This window comes from Aotus nancymaae, unplaced genomic scaffold (genome assembly GCF_030222135.1).
Source record: "Aotus nancymaae isolate 86718 unplaced genomic scaffold, 86718_ANA_hifiasm-v0.15.2.pri h1tg000008l, whole genome shotgun sequence".
In the NCBI taxonomy this organism is placed as follows: Eukaryota; Metazoa; Chordata; class Mammalia; order Primates; family Aotidae; genus Aotus; species Aotus nancymaae.
The window spans coordinates 33,036,817-33,061,051 of record NW_026988419.1 but is presented as its reverse complement, the minus strand read 5'-3'; the positions used below and the strand labels follow the sequence as shown (position 1 = coordinate 33,061,051).

The window sequence follows — 24,235 nt, the reverse complement described above, 5'->3', positions numbered from 1 at the left end:
TTTTCCAGCACCATTTATTAAATAGGGAATCCTTTCCCCATTGCTTTCTTTTGTCAGGTTTGTCAAAGATCAGATGGTTGTAGATATGTGGTTTTATTTCTGAGGTCTCTGTTCTGTTCCATTGGTCCATATATCTGTTTTAGTACCAGTACCATGCTGTTTTGGTTACTGTAGTCTTGTAGTATAGTTTGAAGTCAGGTAGCAGGATGCCTCCTGCTTTATTCTTTTTGTTTAGGATTGTCTTGGCTACATGGGCTCTTTTTGGTTCCATGTGAAATTTAAAGCAGTTTTTTCTAATGCTGTGAAGAAAGTCAATGGTAGCTTGATGCAGATAGCATTGAATCTATAAATTACTTTGGACAGTATGGCTATTTTCACGATATTGATTCTTCCTATTCATGAGCATGGAATGTTTTTCCATTTGTTCGTGTCCTCTCTTATTTCCTTGATCAGTGGTTTGTAGTTCTCCTTGAAAAGGTCCTTCACATCCCTTGTGAGTTGTATTCCCAGGTATTTTATTCTTTTTATAGCAATTTTGAATGGGAATTCATTCATGATTTGGCTCTCTCTTTGTCTGTTGTTGGTGTATAGGAATGCTTGTGATTTTTGTACATTGATTTTGTATCCTGAGACTTTGCTGAAGTTGCTTATCAGCTTAATTAGTGTTTGGACTGAGTTGATGGGGTTTTCTAAATATACAATCAGGTCATCTGCAAATAGAGACAATTTGGTGACTTCCTCTTTTCCTAATTGAATACCCTTTATTTCTTTTCCTTGCCTGATTGCCCTGACCAGAACTTCCAATACTATGTTGAATAGGAGTGGTGAGAGAGGACATCCTTGTCTTGTGCCAGTTTTCAAAGGGAATCCTTCCAGCTTTTGCCCATTCAGTATGATATTGGCTGTGGGTTTGTCGTAAATAGCTCTTATTATTTTGAGATATGTTCCATCAATACCTAGTTTATTGAAAGTTCTTAACATGAAGAGATGTTGAATTTTATCAAAGGCCTTTTCTGCATCTACTGAAATAATCATGTGGTTTTTGTCACTGGTTCTGTTTATGTGAGGGATTATGCTTATCAATTTGCATATGTTGAACCAGCCTTGCATCCCTGGGATGAAGCTGACTTGATTACGGTGGATAAGCTTTTTTATGTGGTGCTCATCATCAATGATCATTAGAGAAATGCAAATGAAAACCACAATGAGATACCATCTCATGCCAGTCAGAATGGTGATTATTAAAAAGTCAGGAAACAATAAATGCTAGCAAGGCTGTGGAGAAATAGGAACACTTTTACACTGTTGATGGGAGTTTAAATTAGTTCAACCATTGTGGAAGACAGTGTGGCAATTCCTCAAGGATCTAGAACCAGAAATACCATTCGACCTGGCAATCCCATTACTGGGTATGTACCCAAAGAATTGTAAATCTTTCTATTATAAAGACACATGCACACATATGTTTATTGCAGCACCGTTCACAATAGCAAAGACTGGGAACCAACCCAAATGTTCATCAATGATAGACTAGAAAAGAAAATGTGGCACATATATGCCATGGAATACTATGCAGCCATAAAAAAGAATGAGATCACCTCCCTTGCAGGGGCATGGATGAAGCTGGAAGCCATCATTCTCAGCAAAGCAATACAGGCACAGAAAACCAAACACCACATGTTCTTACTCATAAGTGGGAGTTGAACAATGAGAACACATGGACACAGAGAGGGAACAACACACCGAGGCCTGTGAGTGGGTAGGGGGCAAGGGAAGGGAGAGCATTATGACAAATACCTAATGCATGTGGTGCTTAAAACCTAGATGAAGGGTTGATAGGTGCAGCAAACCACCATGGCACATGTATACCTATGTAACAAACCTGCACATTCTGCACATGTATCCTAGAACTTAAAGTAAAATTTAAAAATAAATAAATAAAATGGGAACAGAAAGCATTAAAAAAACAGGAATGATAACATTCTGGAGGAAGGCTCAGGGAAGAATTCTCTAAAGTTAATCTGAATACTAATTGTCTGAATAGTTCAATTTTTACTGAAGAACTTCCTCTGTCTGCAATATCAGAGAAATATAACAACTATTTAATGAAGGATACAGTGCTAAGTGCTGGACAGAAGATAAAGATGAACATAACACAGTCTTTGCTCTTTAAAACCCCAGTAGCAAGTTTATGTATTAAACAGCTTACAGACTGGTTTTTCCATTCCTGTGGAGGAAATTGATTTAATGGCAATGATGAGAAACAATATTAATGTGGGTTTGGAGTACAGCCTCTGAAATCTAACTCTTGACAATGGCATATATTAGCTGTCAGATCTTAGGCAAATTACTTAAATAACTCTCAGTTTCTTCATCTGTGAAATGGGGCTATTAATATCTCATAGGTCTGTCCAGATTTAAGGAGATTATCTAAAGCATTCAACATAATACTTGATAGAGAGTGAGTGTTCAATGAATCTAGCCTTCATTACCTCCATCAACACCACTTCCATTACTACCACCACCACTACCATTACCCCCACCTTCACTACCACCACTACACCACCCCCTTACTGCTATCCCTACCACCACCCCATCACCACCACCTTCATTACCACCATTACCTTCATCACCACCACCACCATCACTGCCTGTTACCACCATCACAAATAAGCAGGGCAGCATGTATCCAGTACAAAGATTCTATGTCTATAGCTTTGGTCTAATGGACATTTTCAGGTCAGCAGTGATCACACTGCATTATTTACAAATGACTTCATTTCAGGACTCACCCTTGGTGCTGGTCTCAGCCTAGCTCAGGTGAAGGACATTTTGGCTGATGTGGTCCAGAAGCTTCCAGAGGAGAAGACACAGATGTACCAAGCTCTCTTGAAGCATTTGAGAACTCTGGCTGGGTCCCAGATCAGAAACATGGCTGTATGTATCTGATGACAGTAAATTCTGGTATGCATCCCTTGGGTGGCTCTCTCTAATGAATCATGACATTTTCATTCTTTTGGAACAGCGAAAAAGATAGTTATCCAAAGCCTTGCTTAATCCTTATTTCAGCACTTGTGTTTTTATGATTACATAACTGAAATGAAAATAACTCATTGTTTTAAAAAGTCTTTAGGGGGACACATCATTAGCAGGCATCCAGATTCAGATCTGAATCCCCTCCTGGCTGTGGGTAACTGTACCCTCAACTTGCTATCAAAAGGTAAGTGACAGCCCCTACTCGGGGATTATTCAGCTGTTTCTCTACCCACTTTTCTCTCTGAGGAAGTAGGAAGTCCAGTCCTGAAAATGACTTTTCCCTATAATATCAATAATTTTCTCTGCTTTTCTGAATACTAGAAAGTTTCTGAGTCTTGTCTTAATATTGCAGGCTTTCTTCCCCTGTGTCTTTCTGGGATTTTTTTTTTCTCATACTGGTCACCCTACACTGGACATGTTTGTGATGGTTAATGTCCAGATATGATCTGATTATTGCTGAGAAATACATACTATTGAGAACTATTGGCCCCTTTGTTCAAGACATTCTCCAGGTGGTACAGGAGTGTTATGGCACCCACATTGTGCTTTGGGCTCATACTTAATTTATCATTGATGGAAACATACAAGTCTTTTTCAGGTGAACAATGATTGGGCCTCGTTCTACATTTATTTATTTATTTGATTTTTGTTATTGAAACTAAGTCCACAACATTTAATTTATTGTTCTTCCAATTTGCTTGAATATTATTAGGAAGTTCTAATCGGTCCTCTATAAATTTGTGGGTTTTTATTTTTTCATTAAAAATATGGTCTAGCTTTCTATCATATCATTTCACTAGCATCGTGAACTACTTACTCTTCATGTCATTTAAACCACAAAACTATCTTTTTTCTTTTCTTTTTTAAAATGGAATCTCTCTGTCACCCAGTCTGGAGTGCAGTGACACAATCTCAGCTCACTACAACCTCTACATCCTGGGTTCGAGCAATTCTCCGGCCTCAGCCTCCTGAGTAGCTGAGAGAACAGGCACACACCACCACACCCAGCTAATTTTTGTATTTTTAGTAGAGATGATGTTTCACCATGTTGGCCAAGCTGGTCTCGAACTCCTGACCTCAGGGGATCTACCCGCCTCTGCCTCCCAAAGTGTTGGAATTACAGGCCTGAGCCACGGCATTAGGCCGCAAAACTATCTTAAAGAGGAAGATTTGCATTCAGAGTTTTCAATTTAAGTAACATCCCCTTAAAAACTCATACTATGAGAAACAGGTTTTGTGATGTGAATATAGACATCAAAAGCTCTTTAGCTTTCATCTCCAACTCATATTTTGTTATAGTTTTAAACTGTTCCTCTTCCTGATATATTGATTAAAGAACTAAGGTTCTCTAGGTACTGGAACAAGATATAAAAAAGTAAGATAACACCTCACTAGTATACAAGTTTATTAATGATAATTTCTTATTCATGACTGTACCTAGTAGGGTTCCTGGTTACAAACAATAAATAATTTTTGGCTGACTTGATCGGAATATCAAAGGAGATACTAGTATTTACTCCCTTCTTGTAAAGCTTTAAGTGAATTGCGCTGTCAGGAAGAGGACTGCTAAGATTCTATTCTACCTGAAACTCTGGGCTACTCCGCTAGATGTTCTTATCTATCTATTTATTTTAAATTTTGTTTTAGTTGGAGTCTACTCTGTAATCCAGGCTGAAGTGCAGTGGCGTGATCTCGACTCACTGCAACCTCCGCCTCCTGGGTTCAAGTGATTTTCTTGCCTCCGCTTCCTGAGTAGCTGGGACTACAGGCATGTACCACCATGCCCAGCTAATTTTTTTGTATTTTTAGTAGAGACGGGATTTCACCATGTTGGCCAGTCTGGTCTCAAACCCCCAACCTCAAATGGTCCACCTGCCTTGGCCTCCCAAAATGTTAGGATTACAGACGTGAGCCACTGCACCCGGTCGATGTTTTGATCAATAAGAAAGTAAAGAAAACAAAAAGAGATGGGGTGTAGACTAGAAGAAACATTGCAAGATGCTTTATAGGGTAAAAGATTTGCTAAGCGTAGGAAGAGCACCTCTTTCTCTGAACAACCAGTTTCCTCAGGCATTTGGTAGAATTATTTCCCAAGATTTGGAAGTTTATTTAATAGACCAAACAGATTCCAGGGAAAGTATCATTTCTTTCCACAGAAGGAAAACGACAGATTCCTTTAAACGAGCAGTTCCTCAGCAAATGCCCTAATGCAGATCTTAAGCCTCAAGAAATCTTGATCTCAGTGAACATCCCCTACTCAAGGAAGGTGAGAACATCCAACTGTCAATTTCCCAGTTCCACCTGTGATGCTATGGCTTGTTTATTCCAGCATATGGTGGAATAAGAAAAAGGGTTAAGTGTTTATGGGGGAGATAAAGGCTCAACTTCAGGAAGTGGTGTGAGGTCATTATTTTAAGACTTGTGAATAGTTGCCTTTTCCTTGTATTACACATGCCCCATCACTCCTCAGGTCAGGAGATCTTTATCTCTGCCATTCTTGCTCTCTCTCCCCCTACCCCAAACTCTAAGGTTACTTTCTAACAAGTTTTTGTCCCATAAGGCTTTCTCCCTAAATATGACATGAATAGTATACCTCTACCTGTATCCTGTGGTTTGAAAAAAGCCTGAAAATACATTTGCAATAGAACTTAGCCTTTGCATGAGACAGAGTCAGGTTTGAATCCTGGTTTCAAGACCTGAACTAATTACTGAATCCTCTGCGCCTTGGATTCCTCTCTGTAAAATGGGAATAATCGAGCCTGCCTCAGAGGATATATTAGTTTTCTAGGGCTACCATAACAAAGAAACACATTCTGGGTGGCCTCAACAACAGAGATTGACTTTTTTTGGAGATGCTAGGGGCTACATGTCTGATATCAATGTGACACTCAACATACACAGACTGACCAGTGTGTAGATGATGCTCAACACACACAGACTGCCTGGAGCATAGGTGATGCTCAATGTTTCTACATGTGCCACTTAACTGTTTCTTTCAGTGGGAATTTGTGTCAGCCTTCCGACAAGCCCAGCGGCAAGAGAATGCACTAGCGATAGTCAATTCGGGAATGAAAGTCTTTTTTGGAGAAGAGGATGGCATTATTAGAGAATTATCCATCTCATATGGAGGCATTGGTCCAACCACCATCTGTGCCAAGAATTCCTGCCAGAAAGTCATTGGAAGGTAAGGCATTGTCCTTAGATTCCAAGTATTAGAGCAGCCCTTTTTGTGGTGAGATGTGATTACAAGAAGAAAAATGCTCCATACCTTTTTTATTTAATGGCTGAGAATTCCAATAAGATTTTGTTATTATTTCCATATATCTGAAGTGAGAATTATATATTCTGTCTGTGTATGTGTATGTAAGAGTGGAAGGAGAGAGAGAGAGAGAGAGAGAGCGAGAGAGAGAGAGAGAGAGCGCTTCCCCTGTGCAAATTTGCATTCTTTATTTTGGGAGAATAATTTGCCATGATCAAAAACCAAGTATGAGAATTTGTTCTATAATAAATTGTTAAAAGCACTTGCTTACCTGATTTCCTATATCTATAGGTGATACTAATAGCCAATATTTCTTGAGCTTTACTTGGTATCAGCTGCCATAACAAAGCATAAGGATTAAAAGCATGAGCTTAAAACTTGAGAAACCCAGACTGCCTGGCCCAAATCTCAGTTCACCCTCTGTTAACTCCTCCATGATCTCAGTCAGCTTACTTAATTATATTGCTACTTTGGTTCCCTGTATGTCAAAGATGGTTGATCATATTTACCTCTTAGGGCAGTTGAGAGGATTAAATGAGTGAATACATTTAAGGTAATAAAAGCAGAACTTGGCATGCAGTAAATGTCCTAGTGTTATGAGGTCAGTTACTCCTGGACCATGAATTTTATATGAGTTCTCATTTATTTCTCTAGATCACTCTGTGAGTTAGGTTCTACTAATATTCCCCTTTTACAGATGAGGACATGGCAAGACCTAGGCTAAACACCTTGAGAGTGGTGGACCAGTTTAAACTCAGGCTGCCTGACTCCAGAGCTTGTACTCTTATTTCCTGTGTGAAACTGTGGCTATTTGCCTTATATGTTAGATGAAGATATGGGGTAATAAACCCTGTTAGGCTAGGAGTCTTCTCTTTGGACTTTCTAGGCACTGGAATGAAGAAATGCTGGATACAGCTTGTAGGCTTGTTCTGGATGAAGTCTCTCTCCCGGGTTCGGCTCCAGGTGGGAAAGTGGAGTTCAAGAGGACCCTCATCATCAGCTTCCTCTTCAAGTTCTACCTGGAAGTGTCACAGATTTTGAAAAAGATGGTAAACACAATGGGTTACACATTAACTTCCCCATTACTGGGAGCTATGATAACACCCAAAGTAGAGGCAATGACTCCCTACCAAATGGCTGTAGAATAAAAAAGACAATCCATGTTTGAAACACATGCATTTGCCGGGCATTGCTCAGCCTGTCTGTGGATGGGTATGAGTTTGGAAGAATTGCAAGTAGAGCCGAGAGCTGGGAAAGCTTGTATTTAAAACCATTCAATTATTTTGTTTCTGACCTGCAGTTTTTCTAGATCATGTTCAGAAAACTTGCTAATGATTTGAATAAGGAATAAGTTTTCCCTCCATAGGGCACTTTTTCCTCTTGAGATATTACCCTCACCTTGAGGTTTACTTCACGTGTTTGGTCTTCTTTCCCAGATTCAGCTTCATTTCTCTAGCCCATAAGGTGACAATGGCAGCCACCACACAAGATGATTGTGAAATGCATCATTGTAGGTCCCTAGGGCTTCAGAGGAAATCCATAGTTGTAGTCATAATAATAGGAGCGACAATCCATGCATTATTTTGCCAGGTCTCTCTTAGGGCAAACAGTTAGTGCTACAAGATTGTTGGCTGGGGAGGATACAACTAAAAAAAAAAATCTCTGAATAAATCTGTTAGACCCCAAGGCGACTTGAGCCTTATTGGCCTCACAAACCCCATGCTATAACCAGCTGACCAAACTAGACTAGAAGCCAAGAACAGTCTTCCTGCGGTATAGAAATTAGTATGGTCACTTTAAATAGGAGACACAAAGTCCTCTCTTATCCTTGTTTTTGAGGGTATCTTCTCATCGTAGGCAGGAACAACTAGGAACCAGAAAGGTAGTATCACATTTTTAAGAATGAAAACTTGAAATTACAGATAAGTGTCATATTGTCACCAGGTAACCAATTATAGACTCCTCCCATTAATAGTAAACTAATACAATTTCTGGTTGACTCAAGTGATATAATTTAAAACTTTTGCTTGTAGTCTTACACCCCTCCTCTCGTTAAAAATAATAGCTTTTGTTGGTTTTATTTTTTTATTTTTTTTTTGAGACAGGGTCTCACTCTGTCACCCAAATTGGAGTACAGTGGTGTGATATCATAGCTCATTGCAGCCTCAACTTCCTGGGCTCAAGCAATCCTCTCATCTCAGCCTCCTGAGTAACTGTGACCATAGGCATGAGCCACCACGCCTGACTAATTTCTTTTATTTTTTTGTAGAGACAGGGTCTTACTATGTTGCCCAAGCTGGTCTTGAACTCCTGGACTCAAGCAATCCTCCTGCCTTGGCCTCTCAAAATGCTGGGATTAAAGGCATGAGCCACGGCACCTAGCTCGTTTTATTTTCTATTAAAATTATTTAAATTAGAAAAAAATAACCACTAGGTGTATTGTTGAAAGCCTTTCCCCCTATCTGGCTGTAGGCTGTGCAATGTTCTCAGTCTTGTGTAAAGAACTAACTGACTCACTTCCCTCAGTCCCAAGGAATGTTCTTGCTTTGGAACAGAATCCTTCCCGCTGTGGGGCAGCAGCAGGGAGGCAGCCTGTGTCCCCCTTTCTACATAGCTGGTGGGCAACATGGAACAGTTTTATGCTTATTTGCAATGGTGAACTTTGACTCTGATGTTTTCCTGGCTTAAGTATTTTCTTCCTTTCCATTTTACTTACTTACCTTCTGTCTTCCTGTTGGATCAGTTTATAAGTCCTCAAATCATTTAGGAGAGTATATGAGAGAATCATAGAAACATAGAGATGGTGGAAGCCAGTTACCTACTGTATTCATCTGGCTATTCATAATATGAGGGAGTATGTATGCACCTTTCAGAGTATATGTCTTTGAGTCAGGGAGTTGCTTTGTATTCTAGGGTTCTGAATAGGATGAGTGCTTAATACATGTGAGACTTCAAAGTAGAGATGCTTGCTAATACTCATACCAGCCTCCCTTCCAAAACCATTCTGGCACATTCAACCCATTTAAAGTATCTGCGATGGTTCTACTTTTCAGAACTCAGTTCACTATCCTAGCCTTGCAGACAAGTATGCAAGTGCTTTAGAAGATCTTCATTCCAGACATCACTGCAGTACATTAAAGTACCAGGTGAGTGGTATTTCTGTTTTTAAAAATTCAGAGTCTGTGCTATAGTGCTTTCACCTGGACATTCCCATTGTCTCTTTGTGAAACTCAAACTCTGTAAGTTCAAGCTCCTCTTCTGGTGAACTTATAGCCTTCTTTAGGGGTAATTAAAATTTTGAAATCAATGAAGAATTGTGACTAAAGACAAATCTGGCAGTGATAATATTAAAGAAAAATGTTGATTGGGTCTTAAAGGTCACATGCTTTGCACTGGGGCCTTGTACCACTGACACCCACGAACTGGCCACCTTGCCACGTGTTTTCTGCCCTAAGCACTGCAAGGCATCAGAGTCCAATAAAGTCACACTCTGCGGCAGGGCCATGAGCTGCTTTGCTTTCATTTTCAGAGGAAAAGACACAGCCCCTGGCAGTTGATGAAAATGCAATAATGCTTTTAAAAAGAACCGCTGATTTGTTTACTTGAATGTGAACATATATTACTCTCTTAGTCCCTATTCTCCAAGTGATTTTTCTGTTAGTTACTTTTGAGAGTTGAATCAAATGTAAGTTCTAAGAGCTTTTTATAAGCTCTCCCAATAAAGGCTATTAGAGAACAGAATTCCTAACTCTCAAATGGAATTTTCTGCCATATCATAAAAGTATTGCCTGAAGTCACCCTGTTGGTAAAGTGGATACAATTTGATGTGTTTTTCCTTGAAATTATTATCAGGAAACTTGACCTGGAGAGTTTTAATAAGTCAAGAACATGAAAAGGCTTTTTAAAGCATTTGTTCACTGAATCTATTGTTGGATTTAGTTGTAAAAGTTTATAGTATGTCATAATCAACATTGTAGTTGGTATATATTCCTTGAGGTTTTAGGTTCAATATGTTTAAAAATTAAAATGCACCAAACTCTACTGAAAATGATCATTTTGAAATTTAAAAACAGCTGCCATCTTCCCTGGTATTCTTTAAAAATATGATAGTCAAACCTTTGACTTATAAATATCCTAATATTTCTTGGACAATGGAATAAACCTCAGAAAGAAACAACAACAAATTAATGGATATTGAAATCATCCAAAGAAAAAAGGAAATTTTCACATAGTGCATGATCTTGAATGAGAGTTTATCATTGGTTGCAAAACAAAGTTTTAGATACAATATGTCTGCCATATAGATGAGTTTTGTTTTTGTTTTGCCTGTGGTTTTTCACACACATATACAAATATCCACATTACTGGAGCAACGTCAGCAATCACAAAGAGCATTTTCCCCTAAATCAGTTCATTGGCTTTGAAAGCATTCTGACACAGCTTCAAAAGATCACCAGTTTGAGGAGACAACATTCTTTCTTCCATAGTATCTTTAGCCAAATACGAAGCAGAAGCAGGTAGTTGACAGCCTCTTTCACCAGTAGATTTATCACAACTGACAGAAAAAAAAAAGTGCAATATCTTTAAAATAATCAACTTTATATTTGACTACAGGACAAAGACATTTTTTGGAATTTTTCCTCAGTTTTTGGCAGGCCTCACACAGCATGGTTTCAAAAGACTTTTTTTTCCCAACGTTATTAAGTGTTTTGTTGGTTACAGTGAAAAGTGCTATGTCAGTTAACTCCCAGACCCGTTACAGATACCTATGAGTGTCTTTCCTTAATGTCTGAGCTCATGAATTATCTGAAATGTTGCTTTTCAGGATGAAAAAACTTCTTAGGGTTTTAAAAAGATGTGAGTGATTTTTTTCACTCAAATGTGGTTCAGGTTGGGAGCTGAAGAAGCATCACAGCTCAGCACTTTGGGAGATATTTTACAGAGGAAGTCAATTCTTACCATCTGTAACATATGAAAAATTACACCTGGTAGAACCTACATTGTTGGTTTTTTCTTCCTTTTCATCACTATCTCAGCTCCTCAAAGCAGAGGGGGAAGAGGAGAACTGCTGGGAGCCCTTTGCCATGAGGACAGGGCAGTGTGAGCTACGTCAATAGAGCTGGGGCATTGGGACTGCCTCCAATCTGTCCTCATGCCCAAACCCCAATAACTAAAAATTTCTCTAATTTTCCCCAGTCCCCAACATTAGTGGCCTAATATCTACCTTTATTTAATAGTGCCTTGGCCAAGGTCTAAATTATTTTTCTCGATAGTCTCCTGCTGTCTAGATTATGGATGACTCAACAATAACTGAAAAGGAAAAAACAAAAACTTAGTCAATACTCTTTTTTTATGCACTGTATTATACTAACTTCAAAATAGAAGTTTAGATTTAAGTAAAACAAGTATGAAATTAAAGCGATAAATGCTTATCAACAGTGTTTATTTTGCAATAAAACAGTAAATTTTATATAAAATAGGAATAAGTGCATCCTACACACGTCTTACACCAAGGTAATTGTAGAAATTACACTACTTTCTGTGCATAGTTGTCAACCACAATTTGGTTAACATGTTACTCCTTGTCATTTATATTATGAAAACAATACTTTTTTTCTTTTATCAAATCATCAATAATGATGTTGAACATGTTCTCAACACATGCCACCGTGCCATTCCCTACTGATATTCCAGGCATGCCACCTGCCTGGAGAATCTCTGATCTCCGACTCCAGCCAGAGGTTTATGTTTTTGAGACCCTTAAGTAGTTTGGTAGTGAGTGGAGAGCACCCTTCTCAAGTTCTGGAGCAGCAGAGGGTGTTGGAGAACTGTACATTTCACAGCTGTCTTAAGTAAAGTTCTACATTATAACCAGAGCTCTCCTCCATTTGTGGGATTGGATGAATTAAATACAAATGTTCAGAAAGGAAAAGAAAGAAAAACATCTGCATGAAAAGGAAATGTGTTAATCAGGGAAATCCAGACAACTTCTCTTCAGTTCCATAGAGCAAGAGCCTTAGAGCACTTTCACTGGACCAGGGCGGACTTTGATACAGGAGAATCTGCAGTGAAGTGTGAAATGAGATACTATTTTAGATGGATTCAATATCTAACTTATTGTTCACAGCTGTGAAATGTATTGAATAGACTTTCTCAAACTGCACATTCTGGTAATCAAATGCAAAAGAATTTAGCTTTTCTCCCCGCTTCAGATGCCTTGAAGGACACCATGTTGGAAATAGGTCTGTTTCTTCTTTTTTCTCCCAGTAAAGATTTTTAAGCAGTGTGTGTTCTGTTGGTGACTTGATCTCTCTTCCCTCCTTCCAATGATGTGTAGCCTGGCATTGTAAGGCTCATCTCAAAGGAAGATCCAGGACTCAGGGTGATCATGTGAACTGCAGGATGGGAAGGGGTGGCGTCCATAGCTTTTCCCTGACCTCAACCTGGCCAACATGACCGTATGCCCCTCACCCACACGTCTTCTAGAGAAAGCCTCTGGGAGTCTGGCCTCAGTCCCAGCACTGAGTGCAATGCTGCCACAGTGAGTTACAGATGGGGACACCCGCCAAGGCTTAGCAGGCCACTCCTCAGCCACAGCCTTCACCCTGGGCTCTGAGCTCAGCTTATATCATGTCTCTTTACTCTCTCTCTCCTTTATTCATTCCTTCAATTCTTTTCACAATATACATTCAAATGGGAAAGTCAGAAACTCCCATATTTGAAATACCAGGGCAGATATTGTGCTGACTAATCTCCATTTTGGTTAATGAAACACATTTGAGGTATTTACAGAGCCACCAGCAAGACATTCTGCTCCATGGGGCCCTAAGAACGAGCAACATTAGTGAATCATTGCTCCAATTGCAGGTCCCTTTGGCTTCATTCTCTACCAGGATTGTCTAAGTTAAGAGTTTTGCCAATTATTTCTTATATTTCCTTATTCAAAATAGAAAAAAAAAAGGCTCCTCTGGTTAAAGTAATACCCTCAATATTTTCTATAAACATAGTCATGATACCATCATACTCTTCTGTAAAATATGTGTCATGCTTATATAGAAACAGTAAAGTCATTTTGATAATAAAATTTAAAGAGATACATAAGCATTAGCAAGAGGACATAACTTTATACTATCAAGAAGAAGGATTTAAATTTGTTTACTTACACAAATGGAATTTCCATTAGTGATATTTGGGGTCTATATTTTTTAAAAAGTGAAAAATAAAAACATCATGGATCGACATACCAGTTGGCCTAATGAATTACCGTAGTAGGTTTATTTTCCTGGTGTTACTAATAGTGACTTTTTTCTTCTTTGAGATAGAATCTCTATCGTCTCCCAGGCTGGAGTGCAGTGGTGTGATCTCGGCCCACTGTAACCTCTGCCTTCCAGGTTCCAGCAATTCTGTAGCCTCAGACTCCTGAGTAGCTGGGATTACAGGCATGCACCACCACATCTGGCTAATTTTGTTTTTAATTTTTAGTAGAGTTTCACCATGTTGGCCAGGCTGGTCTCGAACTCCTAACCTCAAGTGATCTGCCCACCTCAGCCTTCTAAGGTGCTGAGATTATAGGCGTGAAACACTGCGCCTAGCCCAATAGTGATTTTTCATATGCAAATTGTTCTTCTGGTTATACTGCCTTCTTATAGGAAATGTGTATAATAAGACTATTCCTGCCTTCTCTATAGAAATGTAAAAGTATATTTTGGTTATTTATTAAACAGAAAATAGGCCCAAAGCAGCATCCTGAAGACCCAGTTGGCCATCCCATCATGCATCTGTCTGGTGTGAAGCATGCCACGGGGGAGGCCATCTACTGTGATGACATGCCTCCGGTGGACCAGGAACTTTTCTTGACTTTTGTGACTAGTTCAAGAGCTCATGCTAAGATTGTGTAAGTGATGAAGTTCTTATACAATGGGCGTAAATGACTGCTTTTTCATCTAAATCACATTAGTGAAAAGTAATGGTGTAAAGAAATAGACTATTTGTTGGTGATACCCAATTCAGACCAGAGATGAAATGGGATTGAAATGTAGGATTTACTACAACTTCATTGACCCAAGAATTTTTTTCCCAATTGCTTGGCAGAGACTGTTGGACAGTTCTTACCTCTCTCATATCTTATTTTCCAATTAATCATGTTCTCGGGCTCTATGGCCGCTCTCAGGAGCTCTGCTGTATATACCACCTAGGTCTATTGATCTGTCAGAAGCTCTCAGCATGCCCGGTGTAGTGGACATCATGACAGCAGAACATCTTAGTGACGTCAATTCCTTCTGCTTTTTCACCGAAACTGAGACATTTCTGGCAACAGATAAGGTACTGCATTTTTGCTTTCTGTTTGAAAAATAACTTTCTCAGTTAATAGTGCTTCATATTTTCTTAAAGATACCATCTAATTTGGCACACCATGAAAGACTACAGTATTCTTAGAATGCTTCTTATAAAAGTATATTCATTTTCCGTATAAGTAAGACATTAGTTAAATAAAAGATTATTTGGTGTTTTACATTTTCTAGTAGTGAGATGGCATGCTGCTAATGGTATAAGTGAATAAATAAAGACATATTAATGATAACTTTTATTTGGAAATCCCTTCCCTGAGAATCCCTTATTATTGTGCTAGTCTCCATGTGGTCAGTTCAACTACAAGTTCAAGTCGTATCTATACCATAAAGCCTTTTTCCTTATTCTTTAATTCAGAAATAGTTCTCTCTCTCTCTCTCAGCTTATTCTGGTTCATTCATTCATATTTCCACGTGTTAAATGGGCTTTTTATTTTATTTCATTTCATTTATTTTTTTGAGATGGAGTTTATCTCTGTCACCCAGATTGGAGGGCAGTGGCATGATCTCAGCTCACTGCAACTTCTGCCTCCCGGGTTCAAGCGATTCTCTTGCCTCAGCTTCCTGAATAGCTGGGATTACAGGCACATACCATCACGCCTAATTTTTGTATTTTTAGTAGAGACAGGGTTTCACCATGTTGACTAGGCTGGTCTTGAACTCCTTACCTCAGGTGATCCGCCCGCCTCCATCTCCCAAAGTGCTGGGATTACAGGCATGAGCCACCACACCTGGACTAAATGGGCTTTTTAAAAATGAGCATCTATGATATCAGGTCACCATAACTGAACAAGATATGTATGATTTTCTACTTTCATGCAGCTTAAAGTCTAGAGGAGGAAATGAAGTGACCTTTAATGTACTTTCTACCTTGTGTTAAGCTTGTTTATTTGTCTTATGTTTTGTCTTATATATTTCCTCTACCTAGTATAAATTCCTTGAGTGAGGATCCATGTCTGATTCATCTGTATATTCCACACACTGCTTCCCACATTGCAGGGTGAATGAATAGAGGGATAGTGATAATATTGTTGCTTTGTGAAAGTTACAAATGATTAAAACTTTGGCTACAGCAAGGACAGCAGTCAGCAGGTTTTCTGCATAACAGACTGCTCAGTTCAGTGTTTACCCAAAAGGGCTTCATAATTTGAAACAGTACCTTCCTCTGGCTCTCCCTTGAAAATACTCTCTGGAAGATATGGTTCATAGAAATGAAAGCTTGATGACTGAGAGTTGGAACTCAAGGTTGAAACTCCCCCGAAGCAGGGCTGTGCAGCACTGGCAGAATCAGTGAGAATTTAAGGCCTTTGCATAAATAAATAAAGCAAAACTGGCCTCAACTGCATGATAGTACCTGCTCTCTGAGATGTCCTTATGAAGAGTATAAGCATCTTAGGGGCCACATCTATATGCCAGGTCACAGGAGCAAAACCAGGCATCTTTGGAGAGCAAAGAACAGTGGCATTGTGAATGATGCCTTTATTGGTTTAATGCTTTTTAAAATATTCATTTATGGCACTTAATGCCTTTTTAAAAAGTTTTCATTGTAGAAGTTGTAACATACACAAAAATAGAAAAGTATTATACAATGAACCCCATAGATCCATCACTCAACTTCAACAATTACCAACACATTGCCATTCTTGTTTCATTTTTCTCTTTCACTGTCCCCTTCCAACGAACACACTTTTCTGTGTTCATACTAGATTTAATGGTTTTAATACCTTTTTTTCTGTTGATAAAACTGCTTTACATTCATTGTGGAAAAGACATAATAGTTTAAAGTCTATTTTTAAAATGAGTGATTACGTTGGAATTGTGAATCCTTACAGCATAAGGTAGGAGAGATAACTCAGCAGTAATGGTGACTTCTTCCAGTCCAGACTGTTTTTACCTTTCTCAAGCCTTAAGATTTATTTTCCCCATCTTCTGCTCTGGTCCTTGTGTGAACTCCTGAGTCTAGCTACCCCACCCGCAGGTGAATAATCCTAGCTGCCAGCCCCCCAGGAAGGGGGTGCTATATGCTTGGTTGCATCTTGGCTAGGAAGTCTTTTCATGAAAAGGCAGTTGGTGAGGAGAGATGTGCTCACCAGCAGTGTTCTGTTATCAAAGGGGACTCCCCTTCCCAAGTCACCCCCTTTTTCTCTCTGACTGAGATGAGCTGTGACTTCCTGGTCCTCCCTGTCCATGAAAGCAGAGGCTGCCTCTCTCAGAACAGCTCTGATTGTCATGTGACAGCTACATGTCAAGTCATGGGACAGGCTGGCCTTCACATAGCCTCATAGGCTTGGCCTGGAGCCTGAGTCAGCTGTCCTCAAGACAACATCACTCAAGCTCCTTTGATAGAGCACAAGGGTCTATACTTTCCCCAGTGCCTGGAATCAGGAGGCCAGCTGTGGTTATAGTCATGGACTGATGTGCAGGGGTCACATCTGTGTGTGTGTAGCCCTAGCCCTAGCGTTTATCTAGCCCTAGCCCTAGTGTGATCTAGTACTAGAAAGCAGGAAGAAAAGGAATAAAAGAGAGGAACTGATGCCTGCCTTCCTTGACAACAAAGATCTTTCTGTGTCGTAGGTTTTCTGTGTGGGTCACCTTGTCTGTGCCGTGCTTGCTGATTCTGAGGTTCAGGCAAAGCGAGCTGCTAAGCGAGTGAAGATTGTCTATCAAGACTTGGAGCCACAGATCCTAACAATCGAGGTAATGAGTTCCATGGTGGTGCCAGTTGGGAGCCGGAACAAATGTTGATTAAAATGCTTTTGGCTACTGTAACAGAAAAATGTGGATTAAAGTGGCTTCCAGAATACAAGGACTTTAGTGAACTCTAAACAGTCTCAGGATTAACAATTTCCCCAAGGACAGTTTCTTTTGCCACTAACTCTCTGCTGCCCACGATTCAGGCTTGATCTCCTGTGGTCACAGATGGCCACCAGAACAACCTGAGCTTCCTTATTCATGTTCAAGGACTAACAGGAACCCTATTGCCCCAGCATTCCAAGCACAAATCCTGAGATCTAGCCTATGAACATTGGGGAGGCAGCGTAAATAGATTAGACTCAGTCCATACAGGCTGCATGTGCTCTGGGACACAATAGTAGCTTCACAGCATAATGAACACATTGCTCTCTGGGTGACTAGTATGACCTGAGGCAGAACTGAGGAAGCGACCTGGGCACGATCAGGGTCTCCAGGAGAACCAGGTGTTGGGGGTGCTTCCTGCCATGCTGCTTGATGCCTAGGAACATGGAGTTTATCTCTGGGAATTTTTCTTATGTTTTAAAATTAAAACATATTCTTATGTTTTAAAATTAAAATCATGTTAAAAAGACAAAATTTTAAAAGTTTAATTGGAGTCAAAGCACGTTTAGACCTCCCAGATTTTCCTGGCCAGTTTCAAATCCAAACACTCTATTCCCTTCTCAGGCCCTTTTCATTTACATGTTGCCTGCTGTTCTTGCTTGCTTCATATATTCCATCCCCCGAAATTTTGCTGGAGAGTTAAAATTACTTATTAGAAATTATTTTGTTTCTAATTCTTTGCCCAGTACCATGGGCTAAATATCTACTTTTCACTCCCCCTACCTTCCAGCTGAGTAAAAGTCCTGATAAGCAAGTATGACAGATGCCACTTCCCCAGGCCTCCCCACATCAGCCAGCAGACTTGTGATTGTCTGCCAGAGAATCCCAGCATCAGATACAAGCTTTGGCTTTGTGGAAAAGAATTGCCTCACATTGTGTTTAGAGATTAAGCTCTCAAAGTTTCATCAACTGGATCAGAGTGGATTTAATCAAAGTGTATAGCAGGGAAATATGCCCCTCTCCCTATACATTACATTTCTTTTATCACTTTCCTAAGAAAAATTCAGAAAATTGGCTCAAGGTTACTTAAAGAGCAAGCAGCCAGTGAAGTTGAAAATGATTAAACTTTTAAAAATAGGATTTATGAAACCTAGCTTCTTTTTTCTTTCCAACCTGGAATCTCTTTAATCTTGGATTAATAAGGAAAGCATGTGGACTGATTCCAATAGGAAGTGTGTTATCAATCAAAATAGAACAAAAACAAATATCTCTGTCATTATCACAAAGATCTAATCTGCTTTTTGAGTTTTGAGTAGATGGAATGGGGAAATAAAACTCTTGCATCAAGGGGTAAGGCTGATGACCATAGTGGAAAAAAAAGTATTCCCTACCAGAATCTGTCATGAATAATAATCACCCGATTGACATAATTGTAGGTCAGTTTCACACCTTCACTTACAAAATGCTCACAACAATCCTATGAGGCAAAAACTATTTTCATCCCCATTCTGATGGGGAAACTAAAAGGGTTACCCAAGGTTACATAGCTAGTCAGTAACAAAAGCAATAAACAAACACTCTGTCAAAGAACCTGGGCCCTACCTGTGCTATAAACAAACCAACCCTGTTTTTGAATAGGGGAAATGGCAGAATCACAATAGCACGTCCCTCTAAGGGGTGTTGTCTAGACACCTACTGGTGGCCAGAAGAAAACAGAGATAAGAGAATCCCCAACTACTAACAGAATGGAATTTCATGGATGGACAACAACTCACAGTAGTTAATGCCAGCAGGAGCTGGCACACCACATTTGTCAGTGGACACATGGATTACTGCAAGATAAATTCTCAGGGATAGCTAAAAACCAATCATCTATGTTATAGTAACTACATCTCTGGTTATGTACACCACCATACCCCTTCACTGGGCACCCAGGGAGAGCCAACAGGGGCCAGTGTATGCATGGATTTGTACACCAGCAGCCAGACAGGGCTTGTCTGACATCTTACTTCCAGGGCTGGAGGTCCCAGGTGCTCTACTGCCCTGTGCAAATGAAATGCTCATCCCCACAAAGAAGGAATGTGGGACTGGCAGGCAGAGCCACCATGATCCCAATCACTAGAGTGTCTTCAACTAGCATTTATTAAATGCTTACTGAATGCCACATAAGCTCTTCACATGTCTATTTCATTTTATCTTCACCAACCACAATCCTGTTGGAGCTATACACACACCTGTTACTTTCATTTTATAGAAAGCAATAAGAGAGGTGAAGTGATAGGTCCACAGTCAAAGCTGGTAAATGGGGAAAATGTGCATGATGCTATCTAGGTCTAGAGCCCAGGCTCTGAAGCTCTGTGCTGTATGGCCTTGGCTGCAAGAAATGGATTGTGGGTGAAGAGAATAATCTGCCTGGAAAATACTGGTTTCATTCTGAGATCACTTAGGTGCCAGTCTCTGCATATTATTTCTTTTGACTGAGTGGGCACATCTACATTTCCTCACTGGGGAGTCTCTCTGCAGTTGGATTCTTAGCTTGGCTCACCAAGGTCATGGTGAAAGTGCATGGGACCACAAGGTGAAGGGAGGAACAGCCCCAGCTCAGAGGATGCACAGTGGGGCGTGGCTGCCACCCTAGGGCAGCATCTCTTGCCCAGGACGCCTCACTCTTCTATTCTCTTTCTAGGAAGCTATACAACACAACTCCTTCTTCAAGCCAGAAAGGAAACTGGAATATGGAAATGTTGATGAAGCGTTTAAAGTGGTTGATCACATTCTTGAAGGTAAAAAAGTAAGGGAAGGGTAAGCGACCCTGGAAGCCTTCTAAGCATGTCCAGTTTAACGCTTCCTTTGTCTTCTGGAAATCATCTGGCAGCCTAGGCGGGTATTGCTCCTCAGAAACAGGCATTCACAATGTGTTTCCCTGTCCCTGGGGTAGACGAAGAGCCAATGCGGAGGCAAAACAAGAGGCAAGACCCTCCCCTGTGCCCTGAACCCTCTTCCCTCATCAAGGCTCTGGCTGTTAGAGATGTCGTTTCCTTTCCTGTTCACAACCACCCTGCAGAGGGTACTATTATCTCAATTTTATAGGCTGGATAATGGAGGCTCAGAGTTAACTATGGAGTGTAACCAAGGTCACACAACAGCTACTAAATGACAAAGTTGGCCGTTGAATTGATAGGTTTTATTAGGATTTCCAAAACCCGAGTCTCTTCTTCATCCTTTCTCTCTCTGATTCTCTCCCTCTTCCTTTTTCCTTCTCTGCTTTCTCTTCCCTTCCCCTCCCCTCCCCTTCCTCCTTTCTCTTTCTTCCAAAATTCTTTCCTGTATGTGTGTATGTAATTAAAATTAAATTTGCTTCTTAGAAAATAGTTAATTATAACTTTCCAGTACAATTCTTAAACTTTTTGCTTGGAAATATTTTAATATTTCAAACAATTTTAATTTTAAAACTTACATAAAAGTTGCAGAAACATTAAAGAAACTCCCAAATATCCTTCACTCAGATTACCCAATTTTATACACACACACACACACACACACACACACACACACTCACACTCTCTCTCTCTTCTTCGGAGCCACTTGAGAATAAATTGTAAACATGATATCTCTTTACCCCTAAATAGTCAGTGTTTGTTCCCTAAAAACAGGATATTGTCTTACATAAACATAGTTATCAAAATCAGAATATTAGCAACACATATACTATTAATCTACACAGCTTATTCAAATTTTGCCAGTTGTCTCAATAATGTCTTTTATAGCGGTGAGCTGAGATCATGCCACTTCAAAAAAAAAACAAAAAAAAAAAACACACACACACACAACTCCCATCTTCTTAATTTTTCTCTCCAACCTCTATCACAAGAATAGGAAGACTCCTAAGACACATGTCATCCTGAGTGCACAACCAGAGCTGTGTAATATGTCATCAGTCAGCCCAGCTTCTTAAGTTCCAAGTCCATCATGTCTCAACTCCATAGGTGTGTAAACTTGAAGCATGTTCAGTGGCTGACCCAGGAAATGTCACCTGCAAGCTGGAGGAAAGACACCTGGGACTGTCACCTACCAGTTTTCCTTGGCATTGTTTCTTATTAGCTGTGTGACCTAGCAGGGCACTTCTCAGGGCTCAGTCTCCCTGTTTTAATATTATATGGATAAGGCAAAAACAATTTCAAAGGTGAATTACGAAGATTATAAGAGATAATCATGTGTTCTTGGCATATAGTAACCAATCAATAACTGTGTGCAGTGATTATTAGATTTAGATGATTTTGTTGTTGTTCTCCTGTAAAGGTTGTCTATTACTGAGATACATTGGCAGGTGTTCATTTATCAAACCCAGTGTTACCAAGATTTTCTCCTTATAGGAATCACTGGGGATGTTTATGATACCTAGAGATTCCAGTGCCCTTTTTTAGAATTATAGAGGATCCAAAGCAGCCCAGGAATCTGTCTTAACAAGTTTTCCAGGTAATTCTTAGGGCTAGTAAAATGTAAAAAACACTGGAAGGGTGAGTTTGATATATGGTAATGAAGAGAAAAAGCAGGTACATTTCTATCATAGGAGTTCATGGCATGAGCATGTTGGAAATATCAATATTTAGGGGGATTCCTTCTCTCATGTTTGTTGCTTGACATAATGAGTATTTGTGCAAGAATTCTGTTATTGTGTTTTTCCTTGATATCTTCTTTAATTATCTAATTCAATTAGGTGATTGGTTTATTCTGTCACTTCCTTGAATTTTTGTTACTGTCACATCCCCTATTGATAAGTATAAAAATAATATAGGAATATTTAAAAGGACATTTATATATTACTTTTCAGTATAAATACAAGGTGCAGTGGCTCATGTCTATAATCTCAGCACTTTGGGAGGCCAAGGCAGGACATTTGAGGCCAGGAGTTTGAGACCAGCCTGGTCAATGTAGCAAGACTCCTTCTATTTAAAAAAAAGAAGAAGAAGAAGAAGGAGGAGGAGGAGGAGGAGGAGGAGGAGGAAGCTGGGTGCCGTGGCTCACACCTGTAATCCCAGCACTTTGTGAGGCCAAGGCAGGTGGATTGTTTGAGGTCAGGAGTTTGAGACCAGCCTGGGCAACATTGCAAAACCCAGTCTCTAATAAAAATACAAAAATTAGCTGGGTGTGGCGGCAAACACCTGTAATCCCAGCTACTTGGGAGGCTGAGGCATCAGAATGGCTTGAACCCGGGAGGTGGAGATTGCAGTGAGATGAGATCACACCATTGCACTCCAGCCTGGGTGACAGAGTGAGACTGTGAAAGAAAGAAAGGAAGGAACGGAAGGGAAGGGAAAGGAAAGGGAGGAAAAGAAGAAAGAAAAAAAGAAAAGAAAGAGAAAGAAGGAAGGAAAAGAAAAAGAAGGAAAGAAAAGAGAAGGGAAGGCAAAAGAAAATCAGTTTTCATCCTCTTGACTCACTAGTTTGAGTCTAGTTTTTCCTTTGTCTGCTATTGTCATTTGGATTATGAGTTTCTGATTATTTATTTCAATGAGAAGTAATTGGAAGTAATTATCATAACAACACTTCATCTGTCTCCTAAGAAAATAGGTGTTCCACACTCCGGCCTGTAGGAGTGAGGGTAGGGGGAGATAGAACATCAGGAAGAATAGTTAATGGATGCTGTGTTTAATACTTAAGTGATAGGTTCATCTATGCAGCAAACCACCATGGCACACATTTACCTATGAAATAATTTACCTGCACCCCAGAACTTAAAAGTTGAAGGAAAAAAAGAAGAAAACAGAAGTTCCAAGAAAAAAAAATATTTAAAAGATAAAATATGTGGAGCATTACAGCAAGTCTTAGAATGTGTTCTTGGAGGGGGTGACGTTATTGTTTGTTCTTATCTGCCGGAAGATATATTTCAGTTCTATCTAATCCTGGTGTCATAGCACTGGAGGATGCTAAAGATTACCATTTTCAAATGAGCCAGCTGAGGCTAGAGAGGCTACCTGATTGACCAGGATCAAATCTAAGAGTTTTCCCAACTCAAAAGTTAGTATTCTTTCCTCTACATTATCCTGCTTCTCATTTATCTCATTAAAATTCTGTTAGCGGGGACATGCTTTATACTGGAGAGCACAAAGGACAATCTGTATAGCAGGATTTGCAAGAGACCCAGGCAGCCCGGAAACTGAGATTATTTTCCCTAAACCTGTCCTTTTGGGCATGGCACAGATAGACATCGTAGTAGATTTGGGGCTTTAAGGGCCTCTTACTAAAATGCAAATATGCCTAGAGGAATCACTCCTAAACCCATAGTGGGATAACATTTTATCTCAGAAATTAGTTGATCAAATTGGTTTCCAACCTGGAGAGTTGAAAGCAGCACCCTAAGGTAAAGAGGGGTCACTATGGGTGGGAGCTGTCGGATGCAATGTAACAGGTTTCTAAAACTTTGCCTACTGTACAGATTTAAACAGAATTTAAATTAGCTCTGTCTAATATTTCTTTAGGTCTGTATATTTTAAATAAAGAGAATACTTAACAAAATAAATTCTGAGTGGATAGGCAGAATCAATAATACTGCAAACTTGAATTTGAGCCTAGTGACAATGACATAGGTCTTCAGACTTTGATAAAAGCTTAAATTGAGGTTAAAGTCTGAGCTTGTGAAATTTTAATGTTTATATTTTATAAGTGAAGCAGAATCTGTTCATTTTTCTGTGCTATTTTTTGAACTCAGATTTTGGATAAGATGGAAGTCCAGATTTCAATATAAAATATCCCATTGGGAATCTCCCTCAAACAATTTGCAAATCACTATTACTGA

At 39.6% G+C, this 24,235-nt stretch overlaps 1 protein-coding gene across 2 annotated transcripts in view; it reads left to right on the top strand.

Annotated features, from left to right (window-relative positions):
• LOC105731457 (aldehyde oxidase) overlaps positions 1-24,235 on the top strand; it is an 87,177-nt gene that overhangs the window by 22,396 nt on the left and 40,546 nt on the right. For both annotated transcript variants that reach the window (XM_021670702.2, XM_021670703.2), the window contains exons 11-20: positions 2,786-2,937; positions 3,127-3,220; positions 5,193-5,302; positions 6,036-6,220; positions 7,182-7,344; positions 9,349-9,441; positions 14,020-14,189; positions 14,491-14,617; positions 17,218-17,340; positions 20,126-20,222. In XM_021670702.2, the coding sequence (XP_021526377.2) occupies positions 2,786-2,937; positions 3,127-3,220; positions 5,193-5,302; positions 6,036-6,220; positions 7,182-7,344; positions 9,349-9,441; positions 14,020-14,189; positions 14,491-14,617; positions 17,218-17,340; positions 20,126-20,222 (1,314 nt within the window). The remainder of the gene's footprint in view (positions 1-2,785; positions 2,938-3,126; positions 3,221-5,192; positions 5,303-6,035; positions 6,221-7,181; positions 7,345-9,348; positions 9,442-14,019; positions 14,190-14,490; positions 14,618-17,217; positions 17,341-20,125; positions 20,223-24,235) is intronic.